General features: G+C 36.2%; 1 protein-coding gene and 1 long non-coding RNA gene across 5 annotated transcripts in view; one reads left to right on the top strand and one right to left on the bottom strand.

The window, feature by feature from the left end:
- Positions 1-22518, bottom strand: part of Mtfr1 (mitochondrial fission regulator 1) — a 46808-nt gene that overhangs the window by 17552 nt on the left and 6738 nt on the right. For 3 of the 4 annotated variants that reach the window (XM_069990818.1, XM_069990817.1, XM_069990819.1), the window contains 3 exons: positions 20286-20428; positions 11882-11980; positions 1830-1945 (listed from right to left, as the gene is read on the bottom strand). In XM_069990818.1, coding sequence (XP_069846919.1) covers positions 1830-1945; positions 11882-11980; positions 20286-20351 — 281 coding nt within the window. In that variant the 5' untranslated portion in view covers positions 20352-20428. Of the gene's footprint in view, positions 1-1829; positions 1946-11881; positions 11981-19732; positions 19877-20285; positions 20429-22518 lie in introns of those variants that run through there. The other variant, XM_069990820.1, reaches the window with a different exon arrangement.
- On the top strand, positions 14430-22249 carry LOC138805761 (uncharacterized). The gene is made up of 3 exons (XR_011365635.1): positions 14430-14539; positions 14922-15017; positions 21648-22249. It is a non-coding gene; the product is annotated as an uncharacterized lncRNA (long non-coding RNA).

Raw genomic sequence — 22518 nt, 5'->3', positions numbered from 1 at the left:
ACTTGATTAACAAGGGGTATAATTTCTCTGGGGGTTTTTTTACAACTGCACATGAAGAACATACAGTTATGTCCAAAAATTTTTTGAAGTTTAATTTAAAAGTAGAATAGAGGTGGGAATGTGGCTTGGTGGTAGACTGCTTGCCTAGCATGCATGAAGTCCTTGTGATTAACTCCTCAGTACCATATAAACATAAAAAGCCAGAAGTAGCCGGGCACCAAAGGCTCATGCCTGTAATCCTAGCTACTCAGGAGGCTAAGATCTGAAGATCATGGTTCAGAGCCAGCCTGGGCAGGAAAGTCCCTGAGAGTCTTATCTCAATTATCCAACAGAAAACTGAAAGTGGCGCTGTGGCTCAAATGGTAGAGTGCCAGCCTTGAGCTGAAGAGCTCAGGGACAGTACCAGGCCCAGAGCTCAAGCCCCATGACCAACCAAAAAAAGAAAAAAAAAAATCCAGAAGTAGGCACTGTGGCTCAAGTGGTAGTGTGCTAGCCTTGAGCAAAAGAAGCTCAGTGACAGTGCCCAGACCCTGAGTTCCAAGCCCCAGGACAGGTAAAAAATTAAATTAAATTTAAAAAAACTGGTGTGGTAGCATACAACTACAATTCTAACATCCAGGAAAGTGAGGATTGTGACTTCTATGCCAGCCTGGGCTACACTGAAACCCAGGGGATGGAGAGAGGAGCAAAAGGAAAATGAAAAGAAAAAAAGAATAATGTTTTAGGAAAGCTCTTTACCTGCTAATGCCAGAATATTTGGTCTGTGGGTCTACGTTCACTAGTTCTGTTCTCCCAAATTCCATCTTTGCTTTGGATTACTGATTATTTTATTCAGCTAATACCACTCTTGCTAAAGTCAGTGATAATCTCCCAACTGAAAAACAAAGTTGAAACTTGCTCACTTTTCAATTTACCTAGCCTCTAAGTAATTGACATTGATGCCTACCTTTTATCCCCCTCTGCAAAGAAAACTCTTATATTTCTGCCAGTGAGAGCAACAATGCCCTCTACTAGTTCTCCTCCTGCCTCTTGAGCCAATTATTAATTAGGAGAGTGGACACATAAGGCTTTTTTTAACTTCTAAATGCTGGCATCGTTCACGGTACAAAAGCTCTCCATGTTATTTATATATAAATAGAATGGTCTTCACAAATGGTTGGCTATTGACCCCTCATCACTGAACTTAGCATCACCCTAGTCTTTTTAAACATCTCACCCTTCATATAGTGACTTTCTTTAATTGCTAGTAGATGTTACAGGATCAGTAATATTGGTTTCCCTTTTTAATTCCTCTAGCAAGTACTTCTAGAAATTCATGATCAGAGCCTATTTCTGATACATAATAAGAGTAAAGCATATATGCTGAATAACTATTTAAATTGAGTTTATAGTCAACATTTTATTCAGGCCTTCAAATAAGTTGAAGCACCTCTTCCAACTCTTACATTTTGTTCCCTTCAAATTATAACTCATCCAACTCACAGTGTTTAGAGAAACATTCTCTAAATACATGAATTCTCTAAGATGCAAACTGAACCCTCTGTCCCAATGAAACCATTATAATTACTGTACTTACCTAAACAACTTATGATCTTTTTTTCCTACTCCCCATACTAAAATGTAACCTAAATGGCAAGGATTTTGTGATTCCCAAGGACAGAGGACATAATTACATGTCCCTAAGAACTTTTTAAATACAAGCTGAATATTCGAAGTAAAAGAACAGGGTTACTACAGATGAACCAAGCAATTAGAAGGAAATAATCAAATGTATCATTCTTTAAAACAACAAACATTATCTCTCAGCTCTGCCAGTCTTTTAAACTAACCTTAGTCTTGTTGAACACTCTCCTTCTTCTGTGGCCACCCATCCAACATCAGCAAAAGATGCCACTGCATCCTCATCTGGGTGTTTGGGACTCCATTCTGTCTCATGGCTGGTAAGCTGCAAGTTACAAACAATAAAAGTCCTGTTCAAACATTTTACTCACCTAAAAAGATATCATCAACCTGGCATCTGAAACACATAGGTAATTCTAACTGCTTCACCCAAGGGCTCCAGGAAAGGCTCACTAGTCCTATCAAACTGCTATCTAGCAGTCCATGAGAATCTCCAACCTTCAATTTACCCTTATCCAATTTTGATTTTACAAGTTAGCTTTAATTCCATTCATAATAAAATGTTTAAAAATTAGATTCTAAGCATTAGAAATTACAAAGGATTTCGTGAAATAAAAAGGGAGGGCACAAACAAGTGACTAATGTGTGGGAAATGCGGGAATATTGCTTCATGAGTAAGACATCATTATACTAATGATCCCAACAAGTGAGTGACTCCACCAGCCAAGGCAGGGTTCCAGGGAAGGGCTCTCTAAGCATATTACATGGCCTACATAAGAAGCAATGTTGTTATCATTTACTTTTATGTATACATGTTACAAACATTTTTTATAATTCTTTAAGCTTTTTTAAGTTCGTGTTAAAGACAAAGAATGGTAGAACAGAAATCTACAGCAAATTTAAACACATGGATAAAAGGAAGAATATTTTAAAATAAATACAAAAACCTGAAAAAAATTAATCAAATTAAAATTTATGCCTGTAATGCCTTCAGTCAGGAGGTCAAAGAATAAACAGTTTTGAACAGTTACCAAATTAATGTAATACTACTTCTTTAAAAAAGTGAAGTTTAAATAAAAATAAAATTCACTTTTTAAATAGCTCATGTAATTGTTCTTCATGTACAAAAAAGTGCCTCCTACAAAACCTTAGTCACCCCCATTATTTGTCCTGAGGCTAGTTGTAAAACCTGAAATTCAGTGATTAAAGATCCTTGAATTCCTTTTTTTTCTTTCTTTTTTTTTGCTGGTCCTGAAAGCTTGAACTCAGGTCGTGGGTGCTGTAGCTGAGTTTCTTTTGTTTAAGCTTAGCACCCTACCACTTTATGATCAGACCCTTTGCTTAGAAAATAAGAATTTGTCCCAATATAGTTACTGGTTGTTAGGAAGTTAGTCAAATCTAAGAATAAATCCAATTTTGATGATAAGACTTATTTTCCATAAATGGTACAGGAATTACTTTCTTCTGAAATATATTCATAAAAGAAACAAGGTACTAGTAAACATACTCAGAGATATATGTAAGTTAACTAATTTTCAGGGTCTCATAATTAACAATAAACATATTTAATTTTATTGTATACCATGTTAACCATAAACTGCTTGCACAAACAGAAACAAAAACTATCAATAAAATATACCAATGACTTAGTCTATCAAAATAAACAACATAATACATAACCATGTATATAATATATGCTCAATGAGATGAAAATGGTAATAGTGCTGTCAAAGGCTACGATCTGTACCATTTCTATTTGACATCCTCTCCTACCAGACAAGATTAATTTTCCATTTTAGTCAAACTCATTCAAAAAACAAAATAAAACTGATAAAAAATTCTAAAGGTCATTTCAAATGGTAAGGGAAACATTAAGTAGCATAAGCATGAAATGAGAAGGAATTTTCAGGACAATTCACTTAGGAAAGCACAAAGTCAAGTTCCAGTCAGCACTAGAAAGGGGGAAAAGCCAATAATCCTTAATGTATAATTCAGTATAATGTAAAATTCACTACTGACATGCATGGATGATTGATGGGAGTCTGAAAAAGGAAAAGACAACTTACTGATGGTTCTTACCAAGGTCCTCTTACAGCTATTGTTAGTAAAAAAAAAAAAAAAAAAAAAAAAAAAAAAAAAAAAAAAAAAGATTAAAAAAGAGAGAGATTTATTTGTACTGGTCTCAAGAAGTTCACTGTAACATTTTAAAATGTTAATGACTCAAGATTTAATATTTTAGGAATCTCTCAACATCAATTTTAATTTAAAATACTCTGATATAAAACTATACCAAGGAAATACTTAGTTAATTAAATGTTTAGAGGTAAACGTTCTTCCTCAAAACTGAAGTTTTCTGGTTTCAAAGACAATCTCCCTTCTTACCCGTACCAAAATCCATGATGCTGAAGAATCCTATTATAAAATGCTACATAGTATTCACATATACTCTACACTTTTCCATATACTTTAAATCATCTCTCAAGTACCTATAATATCTAAGGAATTTAAATGCTAAATATTTACTATCCTGTACTACTTTGGAAATAATACCAAGAAAAAAAAGTCTGTATGTGATAAGCAGAGATGTAATTTTGATCTATTTGTGATCTTCAGTTGATTGATGCAGAATTCATGATTACAGGTGGCCAAGTGTACAAACACACAAAAGTTGAAATACTAGGGCTGGATATGTAGCTAAAGTGGTAGAGTGCTTACATGTGGCAAGCACAAAGCCCTGAGTTCAACCCTAATATTATCAAAGAAACAAAAATAGCTGAAATACTTAAAGAGTACAAAATATTAGAAAAGAGTTAGGTGTGGTATAAATGTTTGTAATTCCACCTACTCAGAAGGAGACAGGGAGAACCAGGCAAAATCACCAGACCCAATATAGGAGGGGAGGGGAGAAGAAACCCAGTACCAGCAAAAGGACTGGGGTATGGCTCAGACTGGGGGATGGTGTAGAAGTTCCTCAGATCAAGCTCCAGTAACCCCCCCCCCAAAAAAACTACCTAAGTTCCTATCTACCAATCTAAAACTTTGTCCTATGACTTTTGATAAAATAGACACATTATTACTAGGAACTAGGATTTTCTGTCAAGAAGGTATAATAATAATTAACAGCCTATTTAACTACCTTTTGTTTGTAGCCAAACACAATAAATAAAATAAAGTAAGTCTCTGGCTTTTAATGTATATTAAACTCAATTATCCTGTTTTTGTGGGAACCTGCTAAGGATCAAACCCTGGGCCTAGAGCATGCTAGACAGGGACTCACTAAGTAGGCCAGGCAGACCATGGATTCTTTTCCTCCGCTCCCAAATTTTGGAATTAGAGAACACAACACAGGCATATTGCCACCATGCTTGGCAAATTATTCTTCTTTTCAACCAATTCCTACCACTGCAAGAAAAACTGAGAACAAAATTTCTACATTTAAACATTTCTGCATTTAAACAGTGATGTCATGTATCATGACACTGCTGACTAGGAGATATACCTGTGTAGAAAAACACCAGTTTAAGTTGGGACCAGGGGTTCATGCTTATAATCCTAGCTATAGAGAAGACTGAGATCTGAGGATCATGGTTGGAAGCCAATCCAGTCAGGAGTCAGTAAAGTCCATGGGACTACTATCTCCAATTAACCACCAAAAAGCTGGAAGTGTAGCTGAGGCTCAATGGCAGATTAATAACCTTGAGCAAAAAAGCTCAGGAAAGCACCCAGGCCCTTAGTTCAAACCCCAGAATTGGCAAAAAACAAAAACAAAACAACAACAACAACAACAACATCATTCTAGAAGATGGAGCATCCAAACAAATATCATAAGCTCAGACTCAGCCACTCATGTTTGTGGAAAATATGATCACTTAAAAAAAATGTAGCTTGGTAGTAAAAAAAAAAAAAAAAAAAAAAGAAAGAAACAGTACTTGCCCTAGATTTTTCTCTAGCACTACAAATAAGAAATTCATTTGTTTTAACTTTCTTAAATGATAAAAATTATAAACATTTATAACATGAAATGTTTTCAAATATGTAACTGTGGAATGGTTTGATCAAGCAAATTTACATATTTTACCTCAACTATTTAAGAACTTTTCTTATAATAAAAACACTTAAAGCCTACTCATCAATTTTTGAAATGCAATACATTGTTAATAACTACACTCACCATATTTGTAATCATTTTATTCATCAGTAATTAATCTCTTAAAGACTTGTTTGAACCTAGGGATACTATTAATTGCCATCCAAGATTTTTAAGAAATATACACATTGTCATCCCTCGATTCCCCCTTTATCAACCTGTTCCCTATTCAACTTAGAAAGTGAACCACACAAGAGATCAACATGGTGACTAAGCCTTCAAATCACTTTTCCACACTGCCAAATTTATAAAACACGATTCTTGCAGATAAATTCAGTTACCTATAAAGAGTCATTTTATAGTTAAAGGTCCAGAAGAAATGGACATCATTTGCAGTATAACATACTATCACATTCCAGATTATTAAATAATAAATGAAAAAACAAGAATAAGTGTTGTTGTTATTGTTGTGCTGGTAGCTTACTCAAGACCTCTTGCTCTTGCTTGGCTTTTTTGCCAAGGGGTAAGGCTTGTACTACCCCTTGAGCAATACCTTTACTCTATTAGAGGATTTGCCTGCCTAGGCTAGCTTTGAATTGCAATCCTCAAAATCTCTGCCCCTTGAGTAGGTAGGATTACAGGTATGTGCTACCAGCACCCTGCTAGTTTAAGGTATTTTGGGTGTGTGTGTGTGTGTGTGTCTGTGTGTGTGTGTGTGTCTGTGTGTGTGTGTGTCTGTGTGTCACAAAGACAGAGGGGGAGAGGGAGAGGGAGAAGGAGGAGGGGAGGGAGAACATACTGGGGCTTGAACACAGGAACTGGGCAGTGTCGCTGAGGTTTTTTTTTGTTTTTTTTTTGTTTTTGCTCAAGGCTAGTGTTCTACCACTTGAGCCACAGCTCTACTTCTAGCTTTTTGGAGATACGTAACAGTTTTAAGACTTTCCTATTCTGGCTGGCTTCAAACAACAATCCTCAGATCTTAGCTGTTGGCATGACCCACCTGCGCACAGCACTTGCCCCCAGAGCTACCACCTGGATAGGGGCAGATACCATATGCTCTCTCTACCAGGGGAGATAAGACCCTTCTAATAATCCTTATAATAATCTTTCTCTGTGCCTGCCTGCCTCTGTGTTGTCCTCAGGGATGGTCATGATGTGTCCTAACATTAGCCTCCTGAGTATCAAGATTACAGGGGTGAGACATTAGTACCCAACTTAAATTACTTTTAATATCAGTAGTTAATATTTTTTAAAATTAAGTTCAGCTAGCCAAAGCTCAGAAATGACAATATCACATAAATAGGTCTTCCACCCTCAATAATTCCTGAGAGCCTGGCCTTCTACAGCTTAAGTTCCTCAAGCAATATTCACTTGTCCTGGAACCTGTACATAGGTTATTCTCTATGAACATAATACTGTCCAATCTCCTCCTTTCTCAACTCTTTGCAGAACCAATACTTTCTAATCCATAACTGTCATTCCCTTAGAGAGGCCACCTTCTCTTACCACAACTATTATTCTTTCCCATGTTTTCTCATTTTCCTATCTGACATTTGCTATAAGGTAAATTATGCACTTAGTACATTTGTTTAATATCTCTTCAATTAAATATCAGCATCTAACAAAAAAAACAGTTCAGATTTCAAGTTTATTTATAAAGTAAAGGAAGAAAAAAAGTAATAAGCAACCATTTTACTTCCATTTAATGGAAATCTCATTCATTCTTTTTTGTTCATAGAAGATTGTCTTCCACCAAATCAAATAACCCCTCCTAGCAATCTAAGAATATAGGCCAGGATAAGATTATAGGGGGAGGGAGGAAATGGGGGTGGGAGTAGGGGGGTAGAAAAAGACATTCCAGGTTAAATGACCCAGAAGCCTGCCAGTTACAGAGTTGGGATTTACCCTACTATACCACCCTACCAAGACTTCAACCCAGGTTATTCTAAATTATGTATTAGGACTCATGATCATGGGTGTGCAAGTATCCCTTAAGTTTCTTTAAGTGTAGTACTTAAAACTCCAATAAACTACATTTATATGTTAGTTTCTAATTCATGTAACTTAAAAACATGCTCTAGTTGGGCACTGGTGGCTCATGCCTGTAATCCTAGCTACTCAGATCTGAGGATCGCAGTTCAAAGCCAGCCTGGGCAGGAAAGTCTGCCAAACTCTTTTTTTTTTTTTTTTTTTTGGTCAGTCATGGGTCTAAACTCTGGGCCTGGGTGCTGTCCCTCAGTGCTTCAATTCAAGGCTAGCGCTTTACCACGAGCCACAGCACCATTTCCGGCTTCTTCTGTGTGTGTGGTACTGAGGAATCGAACCCAGGGCCTCATACTTGCAAGGCAAGCACTCTACTATTGCGCCATCTTCCCAGCCCTGCCAGACTCTTATCTCCAATAGACCACCAGAAAGCCAGAAGTGGCGTTGTGGCTCAAAGTGGTAGTATACTAGCCTTGAGGTGAAGAGCTCAGAGACAGGGCTCAGGCCTGAGCTCAAGCCCCACAACTGACCAACACCAACACCAACACCACCACCAACAACAAATGGCTCATTCAAAGCCAGCCCAGGCAAGAATGCCTGTGAGACTCTTATCTCCAATAAACCACTGGGAAAACTGGAAGTGGCGCTGTGGCTCAAGTGTAGAGCACTTGCCTTGAGCTGAAGAGCTGAGGGGCAGCACCCTTGCCCAGAGTTCAAGCTTTCCCCCCCCCCAAAAAAAATGGCTCTAAACTGTTTTAGTGTCAATAAATAATATATTACTGCTTTAAAGAAAACTTACTTTAGAGATTAGGGATGTAACACAGTACTAGAACGTTTGCTTAACATGCACAAACCCAGAATCGCAATAAACAAACACAAAAACCAAAATTATTTATTTAGGAAAACACAACTCAGGCCCTCAACCTTATTTGTATAAAAAAAACTCCTGAAGAACAAAATATGTACAAAATTCAGACTTAACCTTAAATGGGACCTATGTTTCTTTAAAAGTTCTCTAAGGTTTTGTTTGAGAAAGTAGGGAAGGTACACAGAACCACAGCAGAAAGTGAGGCCTGAGCACTGGTAGTTTTACAAAGCTCCAGATTATTTGAATATGTATCTAGTCCACTGCAAATCAAAACTTATGTATCCTATTTCTCTCAGTCCCTCAGAATTTCCTGTTCTTGTACTTCCTTCATGATCTAAATTCTCTTTTGGTATCATGAATCTAAGAGACAAAGAAGAACCTGTTCTAGTTTGTTATGATCCAAGTTCCTACTTCTAAAAGGACGGTGATATCCAAATGTATTTGTCACAGAATTGACAATGAATTGAGTTGAATGAACACATGCAAAGTTAAAATGCACATATGTGAAAGGCATTGAGAGAGATGGGAAAGATGTTTTTATTTTGGAAAGGGCCTAAAAATCCTATTTTGAGTTCAATGTAGCAACTAATTCCTAGCACTAAAGCACAGGGTAAGCCAATAAAACCTATGAAGTTACAGGCAGATCTTCCAATAAAAGGGTCATTTATGAAGTGTCTTTTACATATTTTTTCACACTTATTTCCTCACTTTAATCAGTACATGTCACTATGCCCATTAACTGCATGAAAGTATAACTAGATCTGTTCATCTGTATTCTAACATATTAACCTTATTAATATGCAAAAATCCAACCTGTAAAATCAGCGAGTTTATGAAACAGAACAAAATTAATCTGTTTTGTTCTGCATGACAGCAATAACAATAATAATAAAAATCATCACCAGCATGTGTTGCGGAGCACTTACTAGGTATCAGTTATGATACAGAGGACTTTCATGTGTCGTCTCATGTAACAAAACACAAAGTTAGTTGTTGGTCTTACCTAACATTTACTCAGGATTCTTATGATGAGAGATACATGGAACAGCTGAGAAAGTCAATGTTATGGTCTAAAAGGAATATACTGAAGATTAACATTTCAGAGGTGAAACTGTTTTGACAGTAACAAAATGGACTGTTAATATACTACAAAAGATATGAAAATCAGCAGAAGTAAGAAAATAAGAAGTTCCACAGTTCAATCCTCTAAAAGACAATAAAATCACTCAGGACAATCTGGGTTTGTATACCTAATTCTTGTTTCTGAACTAACCATAGGTATATATTCAACTCAATGAAATTAATTTCAAGTTCTGTCTCCTGAATATAGCTTTTTCATAATGTTGCCCATCTCTTTGGGCTTTAGGAGGGGTTCTCTAGTCCATAACTTTCCGTAACAGCACTTATCACTTTGGACTCCTAGATAGCTAAGATATATTCCTTATCAATAGAACCTAAATGAGTCAGAAAGTATAAAACTATTTTTCAATATTATTACTCTACAGTTCATCCTCTGTATTTTTTAAGACTATACTTTTATTTCTGATGAAACACAAAAAGAAAAAGAAAGGTAGATGACTAACCATAGATTTAAAACCTCTAAGTAGCAGATAAAATAATTTTGGCATTGAATTTTGAACAATGTATATCTAGAAGCAAAAGACTCATTATGAACAAATGACTTGTCTTCTATTACATTTTCAAATAGGTCATCAATCTTTTTCTTACCTAACTTTTCATCTAATGTTAGTGTCTCTATTCTAATGCAGTTCTTGTACTAAATCTAATACTCTTTCTTTTCATGCCCTTTTTTTCCAGTAACTGATAATCACACTGAGAGAGAATCCTCTCAAGTAATTTAAGTGGCTGTGGCACTTTAGTTCATTGACTGTCAAGGCAGATTTGGGTTGCAGCAGCAAGTCTTATATATCACTGTATCTTTTACATGCCTCCAGCCACATGAATGCATATTCTAAAGCTACGAGGTGACAGAAGCACATTTAGGGGGCTACTGAGGACCAAATCCAAGGTTTCAGAGGGTGCCACATATTTAGGGAAGCACTCTACCACTGAGCTACAGCTTCAGCATCAGAAAGAAAATTTTAATAAAACTAAGCAATAAGGGAAAAAAAAGTGTAAGCCTTATTTAATATTTAAAGGATGTTGGCATAAAGCAGTTATTCATGTCTAAATAAAATGAATTCTGAAAAATTGTACTTTGAAACTTACCACAAATTTCATTTTGATCATTTTAAGTTTAGAGTTGATAAAAGTACATCTTGAAAAATGCTAATCTGTCATTGTACTGATATACAAAGGTTTAGCCAGTCAATTTACAAGCAGAATTATGGACATGGCAATGAACAACTTCGTTAGTCAACCTGAACAAAAACTAATTTGCATCACTGACTAAGAAATAAATGTTAACCTCTATATACCAGGAAGCATTATTAAGGAGTATGACATGAATCAAATAAGCATGAAAAGGTATTTTTCCAAATAATAAGTTAAAATATTTCCTCATGCTAAGCTATTATTTAAAACTTACTGTGATCTGTTGAACTTTATATTATTAAATTTTAAATCGAAATGCTTTGTCATATTGTCATAGAGAATTACTAAAAAATAAGAACTATGTCATGTCACTGAAAAATAAGAACAAAGCTATGTATGTCTGACACTATAGAAACAGCATACTACAATAACCACAAGGAACAAAACCACAAATAAAATAGTAGTATCTCTAACCAAAGAGTAGAGTTGTTACTAATTCAGCACCAGAAGTAATATTAAGACTTTAGCATTCAAAAGCACTCCTAATTCAGGGTCTGTCGTTTCATTCAGGAAACTACAATTACTTTGTTGTCTTTACAATTCCATTGATGAAGTAACAGATCCTACATAATACTGTTTGAAATAAATAATGGAGGAAGGCAACTTGTATGGCTCCTACAGAGACATCTCTAAGAACAAAGTAGAACAAAATGGCTGTTCAAAGAGAAAAGTGTAATACTAAAGAAAATAATGGTTTTACTTGAATTACCTGAAGGCCTATGTCTGAGGTCACCAGGGAATTAACCATTGCTTTGCTTACCAAATGCTTCTTAATCTTCAAATGTATTTTTAAGAAGGATAAATGTCTTAAAGATCTTGAATAATCACTTCACAGAGGAACTAAAATTAGACTTGACTGTTAATCCTCTTAGGAGTATCAATAGGAAAAAGATTCAAAAACAATGAAGAATTTCTAGAACCATCTTGGCTATTTATGTTTCCAATGTACTTATGAACACTAAAATGTGAAATATATAAATATATAGTACCTGAAACTGAACTCTTGGACACTGAATCAGAGATAAGTTAGTACCAATTTTCCTTACGATACTTCGAGATGAACCATATGGCTTTCCAGACCAAAGTACCTGAGGAAGAAGGAAAAGAGCAAAAGTTTAAGTACAAGACTTTTAAAATTGTTAATACAAAGTATAAGGCTATTAACTGCATGACATGCTAACATATTAATTACAGCATCAGAATGTTATAAAAATAAATTAGTGTTCTTCAATGCAAAATTAAATAATAGCCAGGTGCTAATGGCTTACAATTATAAATCTGGCTACTCCTGAGGGTGAGATCTGAGGATCCAGATTTGAAGCAGTCTGGGCAGGCAAATCTAAGAGACTTATAATAGATAGAGTCAAGCAAGAGCACAAGATCCTGAGTTCAAGCCTTAGTAGTGGCACTTAAAAAACAGAAGCAAATAAATAAGAATAAACAGAGTTAGCTATAAAATTACATATAAATTACTCTATAAAAACATAAAAATAAACATGCTTAAATAAAACTATACTAGGAACAAAAACTACTTTCAGCAGGTTTGCTTAACTCTTCTGAAAAGAACACATTATTTTACCTGTTCTGCAACATTTTTAGTCTTAGAATTTTAATAACATCTAAAAATAGAAGCAACTTTTGCCATAATTTTTTAAAATTAGTTCAAATTAGCTCAGAATAAGAATTTGTGTCAAGCATGTCATTTGCTGCACATGAGCACCTGACCAAGGATGAGCAAGGCTGAAATCCAGACGCACTGTTGCATTTTCTTAGAGGCCTAGTCTTTAATTTGCATGTAAAGATGCTAAATAAGCCAACTAATAGTGGTATTAATGAGACCTTTCCAATGAAATAATGCACATAGGATATTAAGCTAGACTTACAGCAAAGACAAAAACAAACTCCCCAAGGCTAAAAGAACAAAATAACACACATGTAGAATGTTAAATGTTACAAATTGTACCTTGGAACTTCTCCCCAAGAATATGATCTTTCCTTAAAAACTATCCATTTTGAATGCTACACCTGAAAGCCTGGACAGAAAAGGTAAAGAAAGGTAGTGTGCTATTAAAAGCAATGTCAAAAGAAAGGAATGAGAACATGGCTATTATACTTAACTCATCAAACTTTAACATTCAGTTATATCTAAAGACAAATACAAAATCATCTAAGTAGAGACTCAGAATAATGAACACCATTCCCTTTTTAAAGTTACTCCATGACCATTCTAATTTAAAGAATGGAATTATGGTATAACCAAGCAACTGATCATTAATTGTGGTGGCTCCAACATTTAACTCAAACTAGACCTTAGACTATTCCAATAGTATAGACAATGTAGAAAATGAGCACAGAAGCAATCTGAGTACTTAAAACTTTAGCAAACAAATTCAATTTAGTGATACTAATATGAATCAGAGGTTCCTGAGGTTATAATTTATAAATAATCTGCCCCAATTTTTATATAATTTTTATCATATATACAAGGTTTCTGACCTAGGAAAGTTCCAGAAAGTACTAGATAGTACTACAGTGGCTATGCTAATTGACAAAACTGTTATTCCTTTGAAATGAAATAAAAAATGGAACAGACTGGAAAATTAGTCAGCAGAAAGATAGGAGGATATCAATATTAAAATATAAGCTGGGCACCATTGGCTCATGCCTGTAATCCTAACTACTCAGGAAGCTGAGATCTGAGGATCATGGTTCAAAGCCAACCTGGGCAGGAAAGTCCTTGAAACTCTTCTCTCCAATAAACCACCAGAAAACTGGAAGTGGTGCTGTGGCGCAAATAATAAGAGTGCTAGCCTTGAGTTGAAGAGCTGAGGGACAGCGCCCAGGCCCAGAGTTCAAACCCCACTACTGACAAAAAAGTGAAAAATTCAGGGCTGGGAAGGTGGCTCAGTGGTAGGGCGTTTGCCTTGCATGCCTGAGGCCCTGGGTTCGATTCCTCAGCACCACATAAGCAAAAAGAAAAAAGCCAGAAGTGGCGCTGTGGCTCAAGTGGTAGAGCACTAGCCTTGAGCTGAAGTGCTGAGGGACAGCGCCCAGGTCCAGAGTTCAGGCCCCACGACCGTACCCCCCCCCAAAAAAAAAGGAAAATTAATTAAAATATAAATACTGTACAAAGAATTTAAGAGGGAAAGCAAAACATCATTCACACCAATGATCACACAGATTATTGCAGAGAGTCTTAATAATGTGAGAACTGAAGTGGAAAGACACATGACAAAGAAAATTTGAAGCTTCACAGTTGTGCAGAATAAATATAAATCCCATCCCACCTCAACGAACACAGGGAAATAATTCTAAACACACAATATGTAAGCAAATTTTCTACCTTATACATTTTAATAGGTCTTGATTTTTTTTTAATATATCCATAAGGCAGTAGTAACTACACCCATTCAGTCATTTCTCTGTCTTCTATTCAGTCACAAGTCAAAAGTCCTATGATGTAAGAGACATGGAATGCTATTTGTCCATCACTATGTGACAATTACAGTCTAAAGCGAATCTTCCTCCTCTCCAGGAACAAAGCTCTTGCCTGATCACAAAGAAGACAAGAAACTCACAAAGAAATACTTAGGATTTGCCAAGGTCAAGTATTAATGCTTCTGCCACCTTTTAGTATTCCTCACTGTGTAAGCTTCAGGGTTAAATTTCCACTATTATCTTTCCATCTGTTTAATATCATGAGGACAAAATACCAGGTGCCTGATAAAAAGAGAAGTGGCCAAGGATTTAGCTTTTAATTATAAGTAGTAATTAGACTATTTTGGCTTTGCCTACAAAGTTAAAAGAAGGAAAAGAAAAGATTGCTTATATGATTATTTTTTCAAGCACACACAGTAGATTAACATAATGTTCTGTTGTGAATTGCATAATGCTAAACACCAGGAAATATGAAGCAAGGATCTGATTTGGATAGCAGGAAAACAATAAGGGGACAGTAGCTTACTTCCAGGAACTCTAAAACTAGGCCTTTTTTTCTACTCTTTCCTATTTACTCTCATGGATGAGGAGAAATTATAAATGGCTGCGAAGAAACAACACATGGTCATCATCTGGGCACTGAAGGCTGCATGACCCAAGTGTATCTCCTATCCTAACTTGTGCATTGTAAGTATATTGATTTAGACTCTTTCTAAAGTTAAATTGTCATCAATATTTCCTTAGATGTAAGAGGAAAGGCAGGGAGAAACTTGTCATTACTACATCATTTGAACTCATTAAGAATTAAGACAATTCAGTTAAGACAATAACTAAATAAAACAATATACTTTATCTATAAAAATTGCTCTAATCTAATGAGCCTGTTTCTAGTAATGACAGTCCATAACATTTAGCAACAGTGTTTAAAAGTGATGACAGCAAGGAGGAGGAGGACAACAAGCAAGCAATTTGTTCTTTTTTAACACTGAAGTGCTATTGTCAAAGTGTTAATTTGTAAGGCTAGAATCTGAAGCTGTCATCTTGTCTCATCAATGATAATCACACCAAGTTCTCTGTGGTAATTCATTTGTTACAAACTAATCTATATTATTTGAGAGAAAATAGCCAGCAAGAGAAATTATAAATTTAATTGTATGTACACATCTTGAAATTACATGGAAATTTCCGTGCTTATGTAACATTTTTTTTCGGGGAATTAAAGCTCATACCATTAATCAAAAATACCAATCCTGGGGCTTGAATCAGAGCTTGGGCACTGTCTTTGAGCTTTTTGCACAAGGCTAAAGCTCTATCACTTGAGCTACAGCTCCACTTGCGGTGATCTGATGGTTAATTGGAGATCAGATTCTCACAAACTTTGCTGCCCAGTCTACCTCTGAACCACTATCCTCAGATCTCAGCCTCTTAAAGTAGCTAGGATTACAGGCACAAGTCACTGGTGCCTGACATAATTAATCAAAAATTTTAAGGACATCAGCCCAGCATCAGTGGTTCCTGCCTATAATCCTAGTCACTCAGGAGGCTGAGATTTGAGAATGTAGGTTCAAAGCCAGCCTAGGTAGACAAATCCACATCTACCTCCAATTAATCAGCAAAAGTCTGGAAATAAAGGTGTATGGGAAGCAGTAGTGACTAGTCCTAAGCAATAAGCCCAGTGAAAGGGAGGGCACAGTACAAGTCTCTCTGTCTCTCAGTCTCTGTCTGTCTCTGACACACACACACACACACACACACACACACACACACACACACACACACACACAACACACACACACACACACACACACACACACACACACACCCCACCTTTTTAAGAAATCTATGATCCAGGGCTGGGAATGTAGCTTAGTGGTAGAGTGCTTGCCTAGCATGCATGAAGCCCTCAGTACCACATAAACAGAAAAAGCCAGAAGTGGTACTGTGGCTGAAGTGGTAGAGTGCTAGCCTTGAACAACAACAACAAAAAAGCATTCAGGGACAGTGACCAGGTCGAATTCAAGCCCAGGACTGGAAAAAATATCTATGATCCAATAATGTATAAATTTTTAATTTCAAAGAGCCAAGAATAAAAAAAATGTATGTTAGAGATGTAGAAGGAAAGATAGATAAAACTAACAATTTCAAAATCTCTAAATGATTATTAAAACCTCCCTTCATTTTCTTCTTCCTTACTCTAAACTCCTAGTCACATTCACATTCTTCCTCAAAGATACACAAGGAAAACAAAGGAATGATTCCTGTATATTACTACATTGCTAATAAAAGTTAGGGATTTTCTATAACTTATTTTCCAAAATAAAACAGTAAAACTAGTAAGAATCACAACTAGAGTTTCCATTATTTTTTGGGGGGAGGGGTGGGTTTGAACTCAGAACTCTGAGCTTGCTAGACTTGTGTGCCACACTTCTAATCCTGTATTTTACTGGATATTTCAAGGACAGGGTCTTCCTTTCCACTGAAGCATTCACCTAAGCAGAAATCCACCTACTTTTCCCTTTCTGGTATCACAGGAGTATGCCACCATATCCAGCTTCCCTCTATTAAGACTGAGTGTGAAGACTTTTCTGCCCAGGCGAGGCACAATGCTCCTAGACAGAATCAGCCTCCTATGGACCTTGGGATGATAAGGACGCAACACTATGCCCAGCTATAGAATGGGAAGGAGTCTAACCAACTTTTCTGCCCACTAGCCCTGAACTGCAGTCCTCCTGTTCTCAGCCTTCCAAGTAGTTAGGATTTCAGGCATGAGTCACTGTCACCCAGCTTGCTTCCACTCATCTTTTCTATAAGAAAAAGTCTTTTTGCTAAACTGTAAGTGATGGTTTTCCATGTTATCCTAGCACAATAAAGCTGAGGCAGGATCGTACATCTGAGGCCAAACTTTGTTATAGTGAGACTCTACCAAAAAAAAAAACACCTGAGTAAATAAACGAATTATACAATATTTTTTCTTAGGGATATAAATATAAGAATCAATTGAGGAAAGAAACTTGGGCATAAATGAATATGTTTTAAGTTCAAAAGTGGAGCATGATTCAAATGGAGACCTGCTCTAAGTTCAGTTCAAACTTCATTTAAAAAAATTTTTTATAGGCAATGAAGAGATAACATAGGCCACAACAACATAAAAACCTGGAATTAAAAGCAGGCTCTATCAATTTACTACCATAATAAAACTGATCAAATTATCGACCCTTTTTGCTTCTATATTCTCATCTTTAAAATAGATTCATGAGTCAATGAATATTAAATGAGTTAAGGTGTTAATATCTTCTCCCTACCCCTGCATACTAAAGATTTAACCCAAGACTTCATATATGCTAGGCAAGTAGCTCCATCACTTGCACTTCACCTCTAGTTCTTTTGTTTTTATTTTTGAGATAAAGAGATACCAAAAAGCCAGAATTATGCCACCACGTCTGGTTATGATATGCCTTTAATAAACATAAGGAGCCACTGGCTGCCCTTGAGCAGAGCCTAAAGGGCCAAGAAGCAGGAGTCTGTACCATAGAGGGCAAGTGGTCATCATTACAAGTACCTGAGTAGATTGCTGTGATGGCATGCAGATGGTAGGCAGAGCAATAGAAATTTGCAGAACTATGAACACCTACAGTGCACAATAAATCTGTGGATGGCTCCCTTGTACCTACAGCCAAAGGCAGGCTGAGCCAAGGAGCCTCTAGATAAGGAGCTTAGAATACAGGCCCAAGAGGACAGAGAGAAAGCATTGCTAAGCTCCTCCCATACCAACTGGCTGCTTCATAATTTATAGCTTGCTAATAAATGTCCTTTCCAAAACTAAATTAACTCACCATCTCCTTCTATCTGAAGTAGCAAAACACACTAAAAAAATGTGAAATTGGGCTCTTATATCACATTTCTACCATATATAAATTAACTTCCGTACTAGCCATTAAATCCAGTGGCTAGCTGTGTAATAGCAATTCTTCTTATCCCTCTTTTGTAGATGAAGAATATAACTAGCAGAAACAAAGTTGCAATAAATTTTGTGTTAGTTTAAATACAGGACCTAAATTCTTGCCACTAAAGTTTACATCTTATTAAAATTATTAGTAAGTAGAAATGGGCTAGGAACATACTCACTTGTCTAGCAAGGCACTGGGTTCAGTCTCCAGTACCTCAAAAATAAATTTTTAGGACATAGAGAGATGGAAAAGAAGTGGAAGGGGGAAGGAAAAGTAGAAGGAGGAAGAGAAAAAAAAAACAGAAGCTTCTTTCTGGAAGTGAGAGGAAAAGAAATGGTTTTGGTATCAGTACTAAAATGTTAAATCTACCCTATGTAGCCAAGTAGTGGTAAATAAATGAGAATGGTAGTATAGCTGCACTCAGTGAAGTTTAAAACATATGAACTTGTATCTGAAGAAGTTATCAGTAACTTATTTCCTATTACATATACTCAAGCTAATTATTTTAAAAGTAAAGAGCTATAGACAAGGACAATTTTAAGTGATTCTTTACTTATTATCTCCAAACAGGTATAACCTGGAGAAGTTTAAAAAATTTAGAATTTAGACACAAAAGTCAAGTTGTATATTAAGAACCATAATCATAGTCAAACCAATTAACCTGTTTGTATCTTTAATAAAACTTAATTCCTTGTCACAGACAATAAAACACTGAATTTGAAAATGTCAAATGGGTATTGTACTAATGTGTTTGGCACAGTTTCTCTACTAACTTTACAATGGATCTCAAATATTTACTAAAATATTAAGGACAAAACTAGTATCTCTGTCATAAAACAATCAAAATATACTATTTTTTTTCTTTTTAGCTTAACTGTTACATATTTTAGGAGACATGATTTATCTTTCACTCTAAACAATTTTGTTTTTTGGTAAGTCGTGGGGCTTGAACTCTGGGCCTGGATGCTGTCCTTGAGCTCTTCAGCTCAAGGCAAGTGCTCTACCACTTGAGCCACAGCACCACTTCCAGTTTTCTGGTGGTAAATTGTAGATAAGAGTCTCACAGACTTTCATGCCTTGAATTGTGATCCTCAGATCTCAGCCTCCTAAGTAGCTAAGATTACAGGCATGAGATACCCACGCCTGGACAAAGTCATTGTTTTTAATGGTCACATGAATACATTAGCAGCTTTTCAATACATTTGATAAAATTACTCCCTTATTCAAGATGCTGGGAAAAGATTCACTGTATTTTGTCCATTTTTTTTTATTACCAAGCATTAGTTAAAAAGGATTTTATTGTGATGTTTCCATATACATATACAATGAACCCCAATCAAACTATCTTCTTTTATCATTTCTCATTCCCCTTAGCCCCTTCTTGGAACAAAATGAATAGATTTTATTTTTATTCTATTTTTATACAAGTGTACAGAATCCTTTGATCATACTCACCACCATCCACATACCCTCTTCACTCCCACTTTTTTTGTTGTTGTTGTCCATGGGGATTGAACTCTGGGCCTGGGCGCTATCCCTTAGCTCTTCAGGTCAAGGCTAGTGCTCTACCACTCGAGCCACAGCACCACTTCTGGTTTTCTGGTGGTTTATTGGAGATAAGAGTCTCATGGACTTTCCTGCCTGGGCTGGCTTTGAACCACAATCCTCAGATCTCAACCTACTGAGTTGCTAGGATTACAGGCATGAGCTACCAGTGCCCAATCACTCCCACTTTTATACCCCTTCACATGGAACTTTTTTCACATCCTGTCAGTCATTAAGGACTAGACTGCACAAGTGAAAGAAAACATACACTTGACTTTCTCTGTCTGTCACTTCATATAACAAGGTCTCCAGTTCCATAGTTCTATGATTTAAATCATATGCAAATTAAATAGCACTTAAAAAGTGAATTCAAATATTGTTCCTATACAAATTAATTTCATTTTCTCAAAAAAGTTCTTAAAAATCTAAATGCCTACCCTTTAAAAACAAATTCTGCACTCACCGATTGCATGCTTATTCCAACTTGTTGCAAAACCATCCTCATCAGGCACTTAATCCAGCTAAGCATTTAGATGGCAAAGTCTTCCCAAATTTGCATTTCAGGTAGTTCAGGCATACATGGCAGCACATGATCCATAGAGCACACTGAAAATTTTAATACATTGCATTTAATGTGTTGTAACTGAGATGCTTAATTGTAAACTCTTTGAACAATTTAAAGATAATTTTAAAAATTACCTCCCTCCCAAAAAATTCTGCTCATCAGCTTGATTAAAATAACTGTAATTTATTCACATCAGGATAGTTACATAAGGAAGTTTCCTTTTAATATGGTCATGGAAGGTTACGACACAACCCTGATCAGTCACTTCCTCCCCTCTTCCTCCTTCCCCAACCAGCATCATGATTTGTTCATTTTCATACAAACTATTACAAGATTTTTCATGGATGTGTTTTTACCAAGCTAGGTTCCAATTGAAAGTTAGAAAAAAATCCTACTATGGCTAATTCAAATAAAAATACACTTATGAGAAAATTTTCACCAGTTCCTGAGATGCTGTTCCTATAAGTACATTTACATGGCTAGTCTAAAACTCATGAGTTCTCACAAAAAGGAATCTGGGAAAAGAATATAACTGCAATAACAAACAGGGTTTGCTTGCCACATAAAAATCAGGAAGAAAATAATTGTACCATGAACAGGAATCCAGATGTTCAAAAGTCAAAAATGCTTTTACACTCTGTAGTACCTTCCGCCTACCCCCCATCACATATTACATACCTGACAGAACTAAAAGGTCTCACAAATTCAATGAAAGAATAATCTTGAGTAAAAACTGCACCAGAATCTAAATCCATGCACTGCTTCTTTTTTTTTTTTTTTTGGGGGGGGGGTCCAGTCGTGGAGCCTGAACTCTGGGCCTGGGCGCTGTCCCTCAGCTCTTCAGCTCAAGGCTAGCGCTCTACCACTTGAGCCACAGCGCCACTTCCGGCTTTTTTCTTTTTGCTTATGTGGTGCTGAGGAATCGAGCCCAGGGCCTCAAGCATGCAAGGCAAGCGCTCTGCCACTGAGCCAACTTCCCAGCCCCATGCACTGCTTCTGTACTACATAAAAACCAACTCCTCCTCCTGCCCCCCTCAAAATCCAGCTAAATATAGTGTGCTTTGTGATATAGCTGGTTTACATTGAAACACAAGTAGTCTGTGGTCTACAACTGGAACAGAACTTTTTAATCAGAGAATAAGGACTCCATCACTGATCAGACATCATATAACCTACCCTGCAGCTTCAGACAGTTCAGATATTCTATTACAGCGGCAGAACCTAAAACTATCTAACTTCCTCTCCATTATTTCTTTGCAGATAACCAACTGGTAACTTGATAATAGAGAAGTCACCCGAGGCAAAGATTCTTCAACATAAATGTCACACATTGATCTGTAATTGTGCCGTCTGCCCTCCCCCCTCCAGTGTCTCTCCTGTCCTTCTTCCCAACAAAGTGCTTGGGTTTCTGCCTCCTCACTTCACAAATCTCACAACATCAATGTCCTACAGATCATAAATTCTCTCCTCCACTTTATTAACTTTAATTACTTGACATTTTTCTAGTTTCTCCCATGTGCATCTAAGCTAAAATCCCAAACTGGACTTTCCTCCTTCTGTTGTTTATGTGTTCTCTATTTGAGAAAATAACATCCACATTGCCAATTATTCCTTCTTTCTTTCCTTTTCTACAATATAATTATATTCTTCCTCCAAAATAGAGTAGATATTCATCTCTACTGTACTACTATTCTAAGCTTTCACTATTGTAAAAATTCATTAATTTAACCACCTGTCCCACAGTTTTGTACTGTTCTCTGTTCTTTGCTATCTTTCCCACCTTCATTTGATTCAAGCATACAGGTAATTACAGAAATTAAACAGGTTCTTTTCATCTTTTGATTTTTCTTCAATATTTTAACTCTATCTCCATATTATCTACATAATTTTTCTATCTTTATATTAAACTGATTCCTGCTAACCTTTTGTTCCAGCTTAGCTATATTTCCTCCTCTATCACTGATATAAGAAGTCAATAAACCAAGACCAAGGTCTTCCTGTATTGCTCTACTAAATAATAACATACTAAAGTAATGTACCTAAACTGCAAAAAAGCTGAGATGCTCTGGTGAATTCAAAACCCAGTATTGCCAAAAAGAATTAAAATAAGTTTGCAAGAAAGGTTCTATTT

Source organism: Dipodomys merriami, unplaced genomic scaffold (assembly GCF_024711535.1).
Source record: "Dipodomys merriami isolate MVZ:Mamm:240054 unplaced genomic scaffold, mDipMer1.0.p SCAF_4, whole genome shotgun sequence".
Classification (NCBI taxonomy): Eukaryota; Metazoa; Chordata; class Mammalia; order Rodentia; family Heteromyidae; genus Dipodomys; species Dipodomys merriami.
The sequence above is the reverse complement of the archived record's forward strand: the minus strand, read 5'-3'. Positions and strand labels throughout refer to the sequence as shown.